The sequence below is a fragment of the Miscanthus floridulus genome, chromosome 16, assembly GCF_019320115.1.
Source record: "Miscanthus floridulus cultivar M001 chromosome 16, ASM1932011v1, whole genome shotgun sequence".
NCBI classification, from domain to species: Eukaryota; Viridiplantae; Streptophyta; class Magnoliopsida; order Poales; family Poaceae; genus Miscanthus; species Miscanthus floridulus.
In genome coordinates, this window is record NC_089595.1 from 30,759,776 (window position 1) to 30,776,551 (window position 16,776).

The 16,776-nt window shown below is 48.4% G+C and overlaps 1 protein-coding gene across 1 annotated transcript; it reads left to right on the forward strand.

Annotated features, from left to right (window-relative positions):
• The first annotated feature begins 13,151 nt into the window (after positions 1–13,151).
• On the forward strand, positions 13,152–13,517 carry LOC136510513 (transcription factor PAR1-like). Its single transcript, XM_066504933.1, has one exon. The coding sequence runs from the start codon at positions 13,152–13,154 to the stop codon at positions 13,515–13,517; it is 366 nt and encodes a 121-aa protein (XP_066361030.1).
• Positions 13,518–16,776: the final 3,259 nt, after the last annotated feature.

Genomic DNA, 16,776 nt, shown 5'->3' on the forward strand with positions numbered 1-16,776 from the left:
TCGTCAACAAAATGAAAGCGAACAAGGCCAACCTACCTTATAGTGATCATGAGAGGGCGCTCAAGCTTCTCTATGCCCTTGATCAAAAGGTATGGGATGTGAAGGTGTCGGCGATCGTTGAGTCGGCCAACTACGACACCCTCACCGCCGATGAGCTTTTCAGCAAGCTCAAGTCCACAGAGATCGACTACCAAACCCAAGCCAAGCTCAAGAATCCTTCTGCACCAACCATGGCTTTGGTCTTAGGTAGTGGTTCAAGTTCATTGACAAACCCTTCACAAGCTTCTTTCTCTTTGTCGTGCTTGATGTCAGTCACAAAGGAGCAGCTGGAGTCTCTTGGGGATGATGAGTTGGCACTCGTCATCAGTCGGTTCTCTCGGTTTCACAACAACCGTTTGAACCGCCGACGCAGTGGTGGCCCGAAGGAGGGATGCTATGGATGTGGAGATCTGGACCACTTCATCATGCGCTGCCCCAAGAAGAAGCCCTTCACCAACAAGTATGACTTCGGCAAGCGCAAGGATAAGCGCGACTACACCTCTGGCAAGCACAAGGCCAAGGGCAGCTTCGACAAGGAGGCGATCAAGAAGGCGTACCACAGGAAGGCCAAAGCTCAAGAACACGCCTTCCTCGCCTCCCTCCGCGACCTCGACGACGACTCCGACGATGATCACTCTTCTTCTCCCTCGACCGACGATGAGTCCGAGAAGAAGCGCGAGGACAAGCTCAACGGTCTTTGCTTTGTCGCCGGTGCAAACCATGGTGGGTTTTGCACTATGGCGATTGACGGTGGAGCAAAGCTCAAAAAGGACGTCGACGACGACGAAAACGAGGTACCGCCCACACTTGACTCACTTATGCTTGAGCTTGATACTATGAATGATACATTGATGAGTCAAGATAAGTTGCTTAAGCATGCTGCCCACGAGAGAAAAGAGTTTAAGGACCATCTAGAGGTTGCTTTGAAGGAGTTGGAGCTTGCCAAGAGTGGTGTAGTGGTGTCAGAGGAGGAGGAGTGCGATGAGTGCGCTATACACATGTCTAACCTCTCTGACTTGCAATCCAAGTATGCTATTTTGCTTGATGAATGTGATGAGCTGAAGTCTCGTTCTGGGTTGCTCGGTGCGTGCAAGTCCTGCTCAGGCTTGCAATCTGAGTTGGCAGAGAAGGCTGCCAAACTTGCTGAGCTTGAGAAGGTCAACTCAGATAGCACCACCACTACATGTGTTCGATGTGAAGCTTTGGTGTTGGAGCTTGAGTCTTGCAGGCACGACAAGATGGGAACTGAGGAAGAAAACACACACCTTTGGTCCATCTTGAGCTGGGTATCGTGTAGTGAGCCCCAGTTGGGCATGATGGTGAGCCAGTTCAGGCGGGGAACTGACTCATCGGGAGTAGGCTTTGCTATAGGTGGGAAGGGTGAGTATGTCTATGGCAAGGTTGGTGAACATAGTGGTTTGAACCTAAGTGAGAAACCCACCAACACTCCCAAATTGATCAAGATCTCTCCACCAGAGCCTACCAAGCCTATGATCAAAGATGGTGTGTTTGAAGAACCACCAAAAGCTCCACCATCCAAGCAAGTTTGGGTTCCCAAACCGAACCACTTTCGGAACTCACTTGATACTCTACCCAACATCTCTAGTGCACCCCTTCCTAAAGCCAAAAAGCCTCAGAGAGTGAATCACACCCACAAGAGAGTGAGTCAACCACCACCCAAGAGAGAGGTGAGGTACCACTGTGACTATTGCCATAGAGATGGTCATTTGGCTGAGTTTTGCTTTAGGAGGAAGAGAGATGAGCGGCGTGAGTATGAGTTGAACAACCGAAACATGTACCGTCCTCCACATGGCATACATGTACCACCTGTTCAGAGGCATAGTGTTAGGCCTAGAGGTGCAATGCCTCAAGGTGCTAGGCCTCAGGTGGCGAGACCATGAGGTGGTCGTGCCTGGCGTGGCCCAAGTCATGTTCAATATGACTCTGGACCTCGTGACGGTGGTTTTCAGTCCCACACTCCTAGCGAACCACGTCTTCCTCCATGTGGTGATCACTTCTCTCCAATGGGACATGGCATGTATGGTGTTTTTCCTAACACTTTTCCAAGGCAAATGACTCAACACTGGTATTCTCCTCATTTCGCTAACCCCAGTGTTGTGCCATTTGCTCACCCCCTGTCTTTCTATTGATGCAGAGCGGAGGCCTGGAGAACACGTGGCTTGTTGATTCCGGCTATTCGCGCCACATGACTGGAAGTTCCCAATGGTTCTCCAGCCTCGACCCCATGCAATACAAGGAGTACATCACATTTGGGGACAATAGCAAAGGTAAGGTTCTGTCTCGTGGGACCATTTGGGTCAACGAGTCTTTTATCTTGAAGGACATTGCTTTGGTTTCAAGCCTGCATTTCAATTTGCTCTCTGTTTTGCAACTCCTTCAAGATGGGTTTGAGGTGCGCTTTAAGACTAGACTTTCTCGTGTGCTCGATTCTCAGGGACATCTAGTTTGTCAGATCGTTCCTTTTGGCTGAGTTTTCAGAGCTGATTTCTCTCAGTCTTTCTGTTCTTCTCGCTGTTTGGTTGCTGGATCTTCTTCTGATTTGTGGAAGTGGCATAGGAGACTTGGTCACTTGAGCTTTGATCTCCTAGTGAGGTTGAGTTCTCTTGACATGATCCGAGGATTGCCCAAACTTAAGTTTGAGAAGGATCTAGTATGCCATCCCTGTCGCCATGGGAAGATGGTGGCTGCTTCCCATCCTCCAGTGACTCAGGTCATGACCACGAGACCCGGCGAGCTACTCCATATGGACACTATTGGTCCGGCTCGGGTTCGGTCAGAGGGAGGGAAGTGGTATGTTCTTGTGATCGTGGATGATTTTTCTCGCTATTCTTTGGTGTTTTTCATGGAGGGCAAGGACAAAGCGTTTTCTCATGCTCGTGCCTTGATCTTGAGGTTGTAAACTGAGTTACCAAAGAATGCCATACGAGCTGTCCATAGTGACAATGGCACTGAGTTCAAAAACTCATAGTTTGACACCTTCTGTGCTTCGTTGGGTCTTGAACATCAGTTTTCTTCGCCCTATGTCCCTCAGCAGAATGGTGTTGTTGAGCGCAAAAAATGGACTTTGGTTGAAATGGCCAGGACGATGCTCGATGAGCATAGGACTCCTAGGCGTTACTGGGCCGAAGCCATCAACACCGCCTGCCATGTTTCAAACTGCATTTTCCTTCGTGCTTTCTTGAAGAAGACATCCTACGAGTTGCGGTTTGGGCGTCCACCCAAGGTGAGTCATTTTCGAGTCTTTGGTTGCAGGTGCATCATTCTTAAGCAAGGTAATCTTGACAAGTTTGAATCTAGATCTTCGGACGGTATATTTCTTGGTTACGCTTCTCATTCACATGCGTACCGTGTGCTTAATTTTGAGACTAACCGTGTTGTGGAGACTTGTGAAGTCACCTTCGACGAAACCATGCCCTCTTCTATTTCTGTCTTTGAACGTGCAGGTGATGAAGAGATGGGTGACAACATTTTTGTTGAGGACGACGACGACGCCGATTGGGATGATCCCAAGCCATCTCAACCGACTGCCCCGATCGAGCCAGCTTCGACCACTTTGGCTCACGGCCTCGAGCCCTCCACCTCTACTTCATGGGGTCCATGCGAGCCGCTTCCTCAATCGACTGAGGAGGCCCCAGCTGTGGATGAGGGGGAGGCGACTTCGTCTTTGGGTGCACCTCGACACATCCAGCGATGCCATCCTCCTCAGACCATGATCGGCGACATCGACGAAAGGGTAACGCGTTCCAAGTCTTATCATATTTCCCATTTCGCACATTCGGCTTTTGTCGCTAACTTTGAGCCCGAAAGTACTGGACACACACTCTCTGATCCCGATTGGGTCAATGCTATGCACGAGGAGTTAGAGAACTTTGAGCAGAATCAAGTTTGGGTCTTAGTTCCACCACCACCCGAGTGTCATCCCATAGGAACCAAGTGGGTGTACAAGAACAAGCAAAGTGAGGATGGAGTTGTGGTGAGGAACAAGGCTAGGCTGGTAGCGCAGGGGTTTAGCCAAAAAGAGGGAGTAGACTTTGAGGAGACATTTGCTCCTATGGCCCGCATTGAGGCCATTAGGATCCTCCTTGCCTTTGCAGCATCCAAAGGCTTTAAACTCTACCAAATGGATGTGAAGAGTGCTTTCCTAAATGGCTACATAGAAGAAGAGGTGTATGTGAAGCAGCCTCCAGGCTTTGAAAACCCCAAATACCCAAACCATGTTTACAAGCCACACAAAGCCCTTTATGGCCTGAAGCAAGCCCCCAGAGCGTGGTATGAGAGGTTAAAGTCGTTCCTATTAGTTAAGGGGTTTGAGATGGGTTCTGTAGACAAGACACTTTTTCTCCTCAAGCATGGCACTGACATGCTCTTGGTACAGATTTATGTGGATGATATTATTTTCGGCGGCTCCTCTCACGGTCTTGTTGCAAAGTTTTCTGAAATGATGAGCAGGAAGTTTGAAATGAGCATGATGGGCGAGCTCACATTCTTCCTCGGACTTCAGATCAAGCAGACGCAAGAAGGAACCTTCATCCATCAAGGCAAGTACATGAAAGACTTGTTGAGGAAGTTCGACATGGGTGAGGCGAAGCCCCTCTCAACACCCATGTCAACGACTACGGCCTTGGATGAAGACAAGGAAGGCGAGGCGGTGGACCAGAAGGAGTACAGGAGCATGATTGGCTCCCTCCTCTACTTGACAGCAACACAACCTGACATCCAGTTCGTCGTGTGCTTGTGCGCCTGTTTCCAAGCTTCTCCACGCACTTCACATCGGTAGGCCGTCAAGTGGATTTTCAGGTATCTTCGGTTCACTCCTGAATTTGGCCTTTGGTTTTCCGCTTCTTCTTCGCTTTCTCTCTGTGGTTACTCGGACGCCGACTATGCTGGTTGTCGAGTTGAGCGCAAGTCCACCTCCGGGACTTGTCAATTTATTGGCTCTTCTTTGGTGTCATGGTCTTCTCGCAAACAATCCAGTGTAGCCCAATCCACCACCGAAGCCGAATACGTTGCTGCTGCCGCTTGCTGCTCACAACTCCTATGGATGGTTGCCACTTTGAGAGATTTCAGACTTGAGTATAGGAGAGTGCCACTTTTCTGTGATAGCACGAGTGCCATTAGTGTTGCAAAGAATCCAGTGCTTCACTCCAAAACCAAACACATCGAAGTCCGTTTCCACTTTCTCCGAGACCACTATGAAAAAGGCAACATTGATCTCATCCACGTAACCACCCAAAACCAGCTTGCAGATATCTTTACAAAGCCTCTTGACCAAGCCTAGTTTGCTCGCTTGCGAGGGGAGCTTGGAGTTTGTTTCCCTTTTTAGAGGAGGGGAACTTTGGTTGTTGTATTCTAGTTTTGCTTTTCTTTGTAGTTTAGCCTTTGTTTTTGTTTTTATATCATACTTGCATATCATATCATCATGTATCATATTGCATCCTGAGCTTCATCCTTATAGTAGCTAGATTGACACTATGCTCTTGTTGGGGTTGTTATGGATATACATGATGTGCTTTTGGCTTAGGCTCTTTTTGATCAATTGATGCATGTTATGAGCTAAGCTTGTTTTTCCAAATTGTGAACTTGATTAAAACTTATTGGAACATGAAATGTGTTCACCACTACTTGTGGCAACTAGCATGTGTAGAATGTGTCGAGATCTTCTTTGATTCATATATATGCTTAGTTGCTATGGCTCATACCTTGAGTTACACACTTGCTTGAGAAACTTGAATTTGTGCTAAAACTTGAAAAACAAACTAAGTGAATTGAAAAGATCGGGATGGGTCTGTACTATCCTATGTCAGAGTATCGAGACAGCTCCAAATTGCACTTATTGGTGAACTTGAGCTCTGTAATGGATACCGAGATCATTGTCTTAAGCTCCTGATTGCCTTTGGCATAGGCTTGACATGGTCGCTAAATCAGGTTTTGATGGCACAGATAACCTCCTGCACACACTTGTTTGACAAACTTTGGTAATAAGCTGCATAACTCCGATAAATTTCAATTGGTATCTAAAATTTGATCAAACCACAAGTTTGTCTCATGACATGATGTGTGAACTTTGTTTGGGGTAGTTCACTTTGCATACATGTGTAGCACAAGGTCGATCTCCTGTCTATTTTTGCTATGTGCTCCTTTGGTGGTGAACCTTCTTTTAAAATTGCTCAAACTTGATCAAACTTGCTTAAATGCCATATTTCGTCTCATTTGGTCACTTTGAGCATTTGCTACACTTGTATGTGTTGCTATATATATACATGACAGCATCAACTAGAGCATCCTTTCAATCTACTTGCTATAATCTTGAAGCTTCTGCATTCGTGCATTTCTGCATTCATAGCATGATTTGAGGGGGAGATGCAATCTTTGGGCACTCGCTTGATAAGTGCATATGTCAACAAGGGGGAGAAATATTGAGCAAAGGGGAGAAATTTTTAAAAATCCACCCAAAGTTGAGAGATGCTTTCATTTGTGAGATTGCACCTGTTCAGGGGGAGTTGCACTTTGAGTTGCTTTTGCTAGATGTGTTGAGCCTTTGCCTCTTCTTGAGGGTCTACTTGTTCAGGGGGAGTTGCACTTCGAGTTGCTTTTGCTAGATGTGTTGAGCCTTTGCCTCTTCTTGAGGGTCTAGCAATTTTCCCGATTTTTTTCGCGCTTTGCTAGTGGTGTTGAGCCCGTTGCCTCTTCTTGAGGGCTAGCTGTGTTTTGCTTGGTTGCGTTGAGCCATTGCCCATGTCTTTGGGGACCAAGCTTTGCTCATTTCAAATGACCCCGTTTTGTTTTTTTTTTGGCTTTTGGTCATTTGGATGAGTTCTCCTCTTCTTCCTTCTTTTCTTTTTTTTGCTCAAGCTATTCGTGTGGTGGTGTTGACAATGCACTCATCAAGGGGGAGATTGCGAACACAAGGTTGACAAGTACCCTTGTGTGTTCGTTTTTGTGTGATGAGTGATTGATCAACGTGATCCACGAATAGGTTGAGTCGGTTACTAACTCTACCATGGCGAAAGCTATGTGTGCATGCCTCTTGGCTCATGGTGTGTAGGTGTGGAGCACGGAGGCGGTAGTTGACGGCGAGGTGAAGGTCAAGGAGGACGTGCCGTGCCGACGGACCGGGAGCGGTGAAGGACAGACGTGAGGCTTGGACCGAGGGACCTGGAGGCCGGATGACTAGCCGCGGTGGCTGACACTTGGAACATCAACAAGTGCAAGAAGACATGGAGTGACGGTGTTGACCGGGTCAACACGGCGGACGCGTGAATTGAGCAAGGCTCAGGAGGACTTGGCGGGCCGGCCGGTCGAGGACGGTGGTGACACGCGTCGGATGGCGGGGGACACGTATGGAGTACGCTACCCGCGGACGGTTTGATGGTTTGGGTCTCAAAACCATCGGATGGACGGTTTACGGGTTTGGGCCTCAAAACTCGGGCGGAGGTTGCAAGGAAGGACGGACGGCACGTGGCGGCATCGGGGAGTTCGCGTCGAGGCGAAGCTACCGGTGAGAAGGCGCGGTGGCCGTCAGATCAAGATTACACCGGGTTGGACAACAACGCCCTTGGGCTTAACGGTTCAACTCATTTGTATCCAGGAGCAAAACTGGGAATGTGTAATAGCCCTGTTAAATAGGATGAGGGAGCCCCCATCTCCCTCACCTCTCCCATTTTTTCTTTTTCTCCTTTTAGACTTAGGGTTTCTTGCTCTTGAGAGAGGTCCAAGAGCTGAAAAAATTCGTCCTTGTTTTTCTTAGATTTTTGGTTTGGGAATGGAGGCCCGAATCCTCCTCGTGCCCTCCGGAATTCACCATGTTTTTTTGTGATTTTATTCTTCACCAATTTGGTGTGTGCAATTTTTGTTCGTTGCTTTTCTCCTCCCGTTTTTTCCCAAATCTTGCAGATCTAGAGTTTGAGTTGATCTCAAGCAATGATTTCTTGGGGATCTATTTGTTCCTAGTCGAATTACATATCTGCAAAATTTGGGATCGAATCATCGAGTGTGGAGTCGGATTGCATCAGTTTTGTGTCCGCTCGTTTTTCTGTTCTTCGTTTTCAGTCTGTGTTCGTGCAGGATCTGTCTGATGGGTGGACGCAGCAGCGTTACCAGCGCCAGTGCTCCTGCACTGAGCGTGCTCAGATGAGCAGCGCGTGCTCAAGTCTCTCGTCAGTTCCAACGTTTGAAGCTCCCAGGCCAAGTTCGCTAATTTCTGTGTTCTTCCGAGTCTATTTATTTCATTTCTCTGTGTTCGTCGTGTCCTAGAGCAGGGAGAACCAGCAGCGTCGCTGCAGTGCCTATGCCCCTCCCAGTCTTGGACGAGCAGGAGTCCAGGCTGAGCTACCTGCTCCTCTCTCTGCTCTTTATTTGCCCAGCACAAATCAATGCTCGACCATGAGCTTGTGCTTGCATAGCTCCAAGAGCATATCACGTGAATTGAAATGGTGTTCAGGAAATGTCTCAATCAAGCAACAGTACTTTGAATATTAAATTTGGTCTCAAGCTCATCATTGCATTTTACTGAATCTCTCTTGGTTAGCCGGTTACTGTATCTATATGTGAATTTGCTTCTGCAAGTGTGCTTCGTGCTCATCCATTTAGGAGAAGGCAGGCTTGTCATTGCTGCCGGTAGGCTGTGCACCTTCGAGTGCCGTGCAAATCCAGCTCTCTCCTTCTGAGTATGTTTTGCAGGTGTGTCTCACGGTGATGGTGTCCAGCTCTTGTTGTTTTGTCCGCAGCTCGGTCATTTGAGTTCTGATTCATTTTTGGTTGGTTGCATTGGTTTCGTGGTGTCCCGCTGTGTTCCTAGGGAACATCCACCACTCATTTGGGTCGTGGACATCACGGTGTTTGGTTTGCGAGTTTGGCGGTGATTTTGGGACAGTGGCCGAAAAAGTTTCGAAAGAAATTTTACGGCTCTCATTCACCCTCCTCTGGTCGCCGTTTTCGGTCCTTCAGCTACTTCTTGGAGGCGTTTGAGAATGAGCTCCTCAGTCTTCCAGTTTGTTGGTTCATCACAAATACAGCCTGATGGACAGGCTGAGTGTGACTGTGCCTAGAACAAGAAGAACCAGTTCTACTGTCAGGTATTGTCAAATGCAATTATATGAAGAAAAAAAAGAGTAAAGCAAAAAAACTATCAATGCCTAGATATATAATTTCTTACTTGCTGGAAGCCAATTAGTAGCAGCAATTTGGCATACACAAAGACAATGATCAAACAAGTAATTTTAAAATTGCACAAATCCGAAGGTACCGTGCAATCAATAGCCCATAAAAAAATTATTCAATGGACCATACATAGGTTATAAATGGAACCATAATAGTGAGCACAGCTTCCATGTCAGTGCTGTCAACTAGACTCCATGCGTACAAGGAACAAGGCTACACTAATTGCACCAAATAGACTAAGGCCCTGTTTGATTCCGACCTCCTAAAACTTTAGTTCCTAAAAGTTTTAGGCAGCCTTTTAAAACTTTCTAAAAGAGTGTTTGGTTGCATCTCCTAAAACTGACTAAAAACAGTAAATGTTGTTGAACAAAGACACTTTTACCCTTCCTTAGAAGAGAGAGAGGGGGGAGGGAGCAATAAATGAGGGGTAGTGGGGGTCTAGGAAGGACTTTAGGAGGTTTTAGGAGGGGGTGGAGCTCCTAAAGAAAAACCAGTCTCCTAAAACTTTTAGGAGGTTTTAGGAGGGGGTGTTTGGTTCTTTAGACAGATTCTATCCAGATTTTAGCTCCTAAAGTATTTAGGAGGGGAAGCAAACAGGGCCTAACACACGCCCCAAACTTCTTACTATCTGCAACATCCCATACTGTCAAAACTGAGTATGCTATGCAGCAATTTAATCAACTCCACATTTATTTTCAACATGCAGATAGTATGTGAAGAATTATTACCATGGAAAGTGTCCCATTCCGATAGAAATATTTACTTTCACTAGGAGACACATAAACATGAATATATGAAAGACAAACTTTGAAGCAACTGTCGGTGTAAAAGCAAAACAGAAAATAAGGCTACACAAAGATCAGGCTCAAGATGTGGCAATACAGTAATGCAGCGTCGATGTGGCTTTCTGTCACTTGCTTGGAGTATTTAGATTTTACATGAATAAATAATGGTTTACCTCATATAGCGCCAGCCTCAGTACACCTAAACAAGTACACAGACTGAGAATATGAAATACGCTGGCTCCAAAGTTATGTCCTTTGTTGCTTAGGATGAGGGTCAAGCTCTTAATCCGAGGTAGCACTGTAAGGCGTTGCATCTGCATCGAGTATTGAGAGTTCCTGATGTCCTGTGTATTCACAACAAGCCATATGTTAGCTTTGTTAACTTGCTTACTAAAAAAACAGCTTTGCTGGCAAGCTACTTTGAGGACTTAAACTCTACTACAATAAGAAAGCATGTGAACTCACCATGGGATAGACAAGTTTTGTTTGAAGGCTGCGGATGACTGGAAACCGTCCCAAGAGCAATAGAAAGGCACGATTGGTTCTAGAGTCCTGCCTCCCATATACAAGATAGTAATTTGTGCCCAACCGTCGAACTTGCCCCAAATTGCCAAGCTTGACAGAGCTTGGATCATATGGCTCATTCCACGAGAGGTACCGCAGCTGAGGGGTTGAAATGTTGGCAACCGGCTGGCGGCCAACAAAGCAGCCACACACTATCAACCATTGGAGTGCCAACATTTCAACCCCGCTAGTCCGACCGTCCGTGGCGGCGGTGCCGAGGCGGAGGAGGATGAGGACCAGCACCTCGTCGGAGAGCGAGCTCAGACGGTCCTCCCCGGCGGCGGCCGAGGGCTTCGTGCACTTGGCGGCCATCGCGCCGCTGCTCTGCTCCATTTCTAGGGAGGGTTTTGGGTTCTGCCTACTCCCAACAGGCTATTTGTCGACGGGACGGTTCTCTCGAATTGGGCTGTTTGGACTTTGGACAAATTGGGCTGTTTGGACTTTGGATCCCTCGAATTGGGCTGGAACAACATTTCTGGGCCAGCCTGTTTGGATTTCTCAATGAAATTCCGAAAGCCCAAATGGAGACCCGCATCGTCCTGGGCTAAAAACAGGAATGGGTGCTGTCACTGTGAAGCCAAAAATGCGAAAACTCCTCACTCAATTAAGAGCTCTCAATCCCCTAAAAAAAATTAAGAGCTCTCAAATGTCGCTGAAATATGTTCATGTTCAATTGGAAGCGTCTTGTCCTCACTTGAGAACTCTTTTGGTCTAACCTGGGAGCTCCGGAGCTCATTTGGGAAGTTTTGAACTCATTTCGCAGTCCAGCATTTAGGGCTCCTTTGGATCAAAGGAATTGCAAAGGAAAAGTGGAGGATTCTTATTCCTATACTTTTGTGCTGTAGCATCATTTGGAATGTAGGATCGAGGCATAGGAGAAATAAAGGAAATTTTCCTATGCTGCTGGTTTGATAGGGAAAACAAAGGATTTGTAACATCTTCTCTGATAATTCAGAAATACTACCATTCATATATATGTTGTCGAGCGCTCTCGGTCGTCTCTCTCCCGAGGCGACGCGAGGGCGACCAGCGTCGCTCACCAAAAGCCCGCCGGCCCCCTCCCCTTCGGCCGTCGCTGCTGCCGTCAGACGTGGCAGCGGTGGCGAGCGACGGTGCAGCCAAAAGGCTAGCCCTGTCCGCACCCCCTCTCCTCCCTTGTTGCTCCTCTCCCACCTCTCTCTTTCACACATCGTGAGTGCTGAGACTCTGCTTCGATCTACGTTCGGGGCTTCCGATTTCTCCCGAATCTCGCTCGATCTGCGTCGTGCCTGCTGGATCTGCCTGCAATGGCCGGTGCCTCGCTAGATCTGGGGGATGGGCGGTGCTCGAGGTGCGTGTGCAGGGCCCTGCAGCTGTGCGGGGCATGCAGTTTGGCCGTGGGCGAGCCGGCAGTGGGGCAGCGTGCCCGTACGCGTGCATATGCAGGGGTCCATCAGTGGCGCAGTGCGCACGGTTTGGTCACGGGCAAGCCAGCGGCGGTGCCGTGTCCCCGTGGGCGCCCTCCCCTCTGTGCGACTCTCTGGCCATCTTCGGCCGCTGAGAGCCTACTCTGCCTATTGACGGGGAGGGCAGAGCGCTGGGTGGGCAGAACGAAGGTGTTGGCCATGCCTGTGCCCATGGCACAACATGGTGGAGGCTTCGGGGCGTTGCTGCTGCGATGCGGGGCATGGGGTTTGTGCCCGGACGACGCGGGAGATGGCTGGATACTCAACACATGTGGTTGCAAGCTTCTGGCATTGCGCTACTTTGCGGTTATGGTGGATTCTAGACGAAAGTCTTGCTCAGCTTGTTGCCGGTGCTGACGACGATGGCGCCCGCATGCGTCATGTTCCTTCTTGGAGGAGTCATCGAGGTTTCATCTGCCATCCTGTTGAGTTTGATCTCTGGGTGAAAACCCAAACATGTGATCCCGGCCAAGTAATTGTGGCATCTTTCCATGTCATTCCCTTCCTGGAGGCATTGATTTGGAGATCATTGACACCTCCCTACGCCTAGGACCCAGCCCTCCTCCTCTGTGATGATTCTGCACAAGTTCTAACTAGCAAACTACGCTGTCAGTGTCCTAGCTTTGCCATTCTCCATGATCCTTGATTGCTTTTTCTCAACAAATGCCGGTAACGAGACCATGATCCCCTCTGTCGGCCCTCCCTCCATATTGTGGTTTCCTCCCCATAATCTCCTCCTGCTCCTTTTGCCATGCCCTGCCCTGCCTGCATTCTCCCAGTTGTCAATGTGCACCGTATCGTATCCACATGCATATATATGATATGATCTAGCTAGCTATGGATAATCACTACAGAAACAGAAGTTAATTATTCCTGATCGTCTTTTGTCATGCCAATTGCCAATGCATGCCACCTAATTCCCACAGGCATATCTTCTTCTTCTCTTCCAGCCTACAGCTCCTATAGCATCTATATAAACACCCCTTGCCCCCTCTCTCTAGCATCAATCCCCTCATCCTCATCTATCTCCCTCTAGTTTATCAGATTCCATTCTTCATTTCTCTCCTCATTATCCCATAGTCCCAACTGAAAGTAGCTACAGCCTACAGCGCTGCAGTTTGCAACAACCACGATTGCCATGGGTGCCCACACCAGCAGCCGTCGTTGCAGCCCGTCGACATCGACGGCGAGGAGAAGAACAAGGCCGGCAGCATCCTCCGCCGCCACCGTAGCCGCCAGTAGGCCTTCACCGAAGAAGCCGATGAGCAAGGACGATGCCGCGGAAGGCAAGGCGAGGACGAAGGCCTTCAGCAGGCGAAGGGACATGGAGGTGAGGAAGAAGATGGAGGTGCTGAGGCGCCTCGTGCCGAGCGGCAGCGGCAGCAGCGATGACGACGAGGTCGATGAGCTCCTTCTGCGCACCGCCGGCTACATCGCGTGGCTGCAGGCGCAGGTGACGGTCATGCAGTTCATGGTCGACGTGCTCGAGGACACGAAGCATTAATCATTTTTTTATCAGGCTTGAGAATTGAGACGACACATGTGTAATACACACCATATACATGATATTTACTTTTGTACTGGACCTCTTGGGTTCATGTGGTTCTTTACTTCTTTATCTCTTCGTTTGATTGATGACGCCCCTGAGGAGGGATCGATCCTGAAGCTTGAGCAAGAGCCGCTTGCTGAACTGGATAACCCTTTTTTTCTTTCAAAAAGCTACCAGCAATAGCTTTGCCGAGCATGTATTGATAAAGAAGTATAAAATATACAACACAACAACACAACACCACAAACCCTTCAAGAGATGGGCTTGGGCTAGATGTTACCGCTCACCAAGTCAGCTCATGCAAGAATTTCTTTCCGATGCATCCATCGTTGCCGCTCTAGACATCGAGAGTGGCATTGTTTTTTTTTTTGATCCGCTGATCCTACTTCTCGCAAGTTGTTTCCAACTCTGTGAAACCTCACCATCTCTAACAAACAAAGAGTTTGGGCTAACGTTGTGGCCATGCCTACTCCAGGTGGGTGTCGCTCTACTATGTTAACAAACTCTGTGGCTATGTCTGTACCGCAAGGACATGTCAACTCATCATTGACTACAAGATCTTATAGTTTGTGTGGTAGGATGCTAGTCCCGTTTACCACAACTGTTGTTGTGTCACTCCTGCTTCGATGCCTTTGAACCTCAAGTCTATGATCACGCCTTTGGTGGAGTCCTTGCGATCGGAGCTCAAAACCTTCATTGCAATTATTCGTCTAGAAGAAGTGATGCATCCCCTCAAGGAGGAGGCTTCTACCACCAAGTTATTGCTAGCCCTGTCCGCACCCCCTCTCCTCCCTTGTTGCTCCTCTCCCACCTCTCTCTTTCACACATCGTGAGTGCGCTGAGACTCTGCTTCGATCTACGTTCGGGGCTTCCGATTTCTCCCGAATCTCGCTCAATCTGCGTCGTGCCTGCTGGATCTGCCTGCAATGGCCTGTGCCTCGCTAGATCTGGGGGATGGGCGGTGCTCGAGGTGCGTGTGCAGGGCCCTGCAGCTGTGCGGGGCATGCAGTTTGGCCATGGGCGAGCCGGCAGTGGGGCAGCGTGCCCGTACGCGTGCATATGCAGGGGTCCATCAGTGGCGCAATGCGCGCGGTTTGGTCACGGGCAAGCCGGCGGTGGTGCCGTGTCCCCGTGGGCGCCCTCCCCTCTGTGCGACTCTCTGGCCGTCTTCGGCCGCTGAGAGCCTACTCTGCCTATTGACGGGGAGGGCAGAGCGCTGGGTGGGCAGAACGAAGGTGTTGGCCATGCCTGTGCTTGTGGCACAACATGGTGGAGGCTTCGGGGCGTTGCTGCTGTGATGCGGGGCATGGGGTTTGTGCCCAGACGACGCGGGAGATGGCTGGATACTCAACACATGTGGTTGCAAGCTTCTGGCATTGCGCTACTTTGCGGTTATGGTGGATTCTAGACGAAAGTCTTGCTCAGCTTGTTGCCGGTGCTGACGATGATGGCGCCCGCATGCGTCATGTTCCTTCTTGGAGGAGTCGTCGAGGTTTCATCTGCCATCCTGTTGAGTTTGATCTCTGGGTGAAAACTGTTAAAATCGTAGGATTGGTGTACCTTACTCTGTAACCCGTATATCTGGATAGGCTCCTCGCCTTTCTCAGTAGATGCACCGCAGCCGGTGCCGCGGTGTAGAAGACGTCCAGCGCCGGCGAGATGAAGTCCAATGACGCCGGCGATGTCCTGCAGGGGAGATGGTGGAGTCGGTGGGCCATCCCGTCGCTGGCAGCACGCTTTAGGATCGGATTAGGGTTTGTCTGTAGGTGGGTGTGGCGGCTCCAGTGAACCTCGTAGTCCAAGCCCTCACTCCCACCTTCCTTTTATGTGTGCTGTGCGACAGGGGCCCTCCAACTGAATTAGGGTTGGGCTCCCCCGATCAGGGAGTAGAGATAGGGCCCAATAGGCCGTTGGGCCTATTGGTGGAGATCAACTAACATTCTCCCCCTTGATCTCATTCCATCTTTCACTTTCATATCATTTGCTTTTGTTCATTCCATTACAGATTAGCTCATAGAGCATGTCTCATCGTCACGGTCCATTGCCAATAGACTTAACAGCTACAACTCACTACTCTGTTCTGAAATAGATACTTATCTTTGGGCCTTTTTTTGTCCAGGAATATTTTAGGCTTTCCCTTAAACCCAAGCTAGCTACATGTTCTCTGAACACCATGTCCTCTGAACATGTTGGGTGGTAAGCCTTTTGTAAGCAGATCCGCGAGCATCCTTTCTGTTCTTATATGCTCAAGACTTATGACTTGATCCCGGACTTTATCTTTCACAACATAATACTCTATATCAATGTGTTTGGCAGCACCACTTGACTTATGTTGTGAGCATACTGTACTGCCAGATTATCATCGCAGTATTACTTTAAGTGGTCTATAGATGTCGTCAACCACCTTTAAACCGGGTATGAAGTTCGTTAGTTAGTTCACCTGCCCGTTGCCTCATATCACGCTACAAACTGTCATACATTGTGGACGATGTAGTGACAGTTTGCTTTGAGCTTTTCCATGAAATAACTCTCCTTTGCGAGATGATAGAAAATCCACGTCTGGATATGCATTCACTCTCGCATAATCAGAATCTGAATATCCCACCATGTGGAGTGAATCAGATCTTCTATATGTCATCATGAGGCCTTTCGTTCCTTGTAAATAATGCAAGACTTTCTTTACTAATTTTAGTGTTCTATTCCAGAATTGCTCTGGAATCTGCCAAGTAAAACCCAGTAACAAATGCAAAGTCAGGACGCGTACATACTTGAGCATGTTGCAAGCTTCCGACAGCTGAAGCATATGGAACCACTTTCACTTTGTCGATTGAGCTCATATTGGTTCCTGGGGCATTGAAAATCCCCATATCTGTCGCCCTTGACTATAGGAGCAGGTGAGGGACTACTTTTGTGCATACTGAATTTCTTTAAGATCTTTTCTATGTATGCCTTTTGTGACAGTCCTTATACCCTTTTTCTTCTATCTCGGTGAATCTCGATCCCTAGAACGAACGAGACTTCGCCAAGATCTTTCATATCAAATTTTTTTGTCTCCAGTAGTAGACTGACATCACTACTAGTAAGTAAGATATCATCTACATACATGACAAGGAAGTTAAACTTCCCATTCTTAAACTTTGTATTGACACAATTGTCCTCTACATTCTCTTTAAAACCCAAAATTCTTTATTGTCTAATCAAACTTCAAGTACCA

What these genes read in the sequence shown, in the direction of transcription:
- LOC136510513 (XM_066504933.1), top strand. Translation starts at nt 13,152, where the DNA reads ATGGGTGCCCACACCAGCAGCCGTCGTTGCAGCCCGTCGACATCGACG.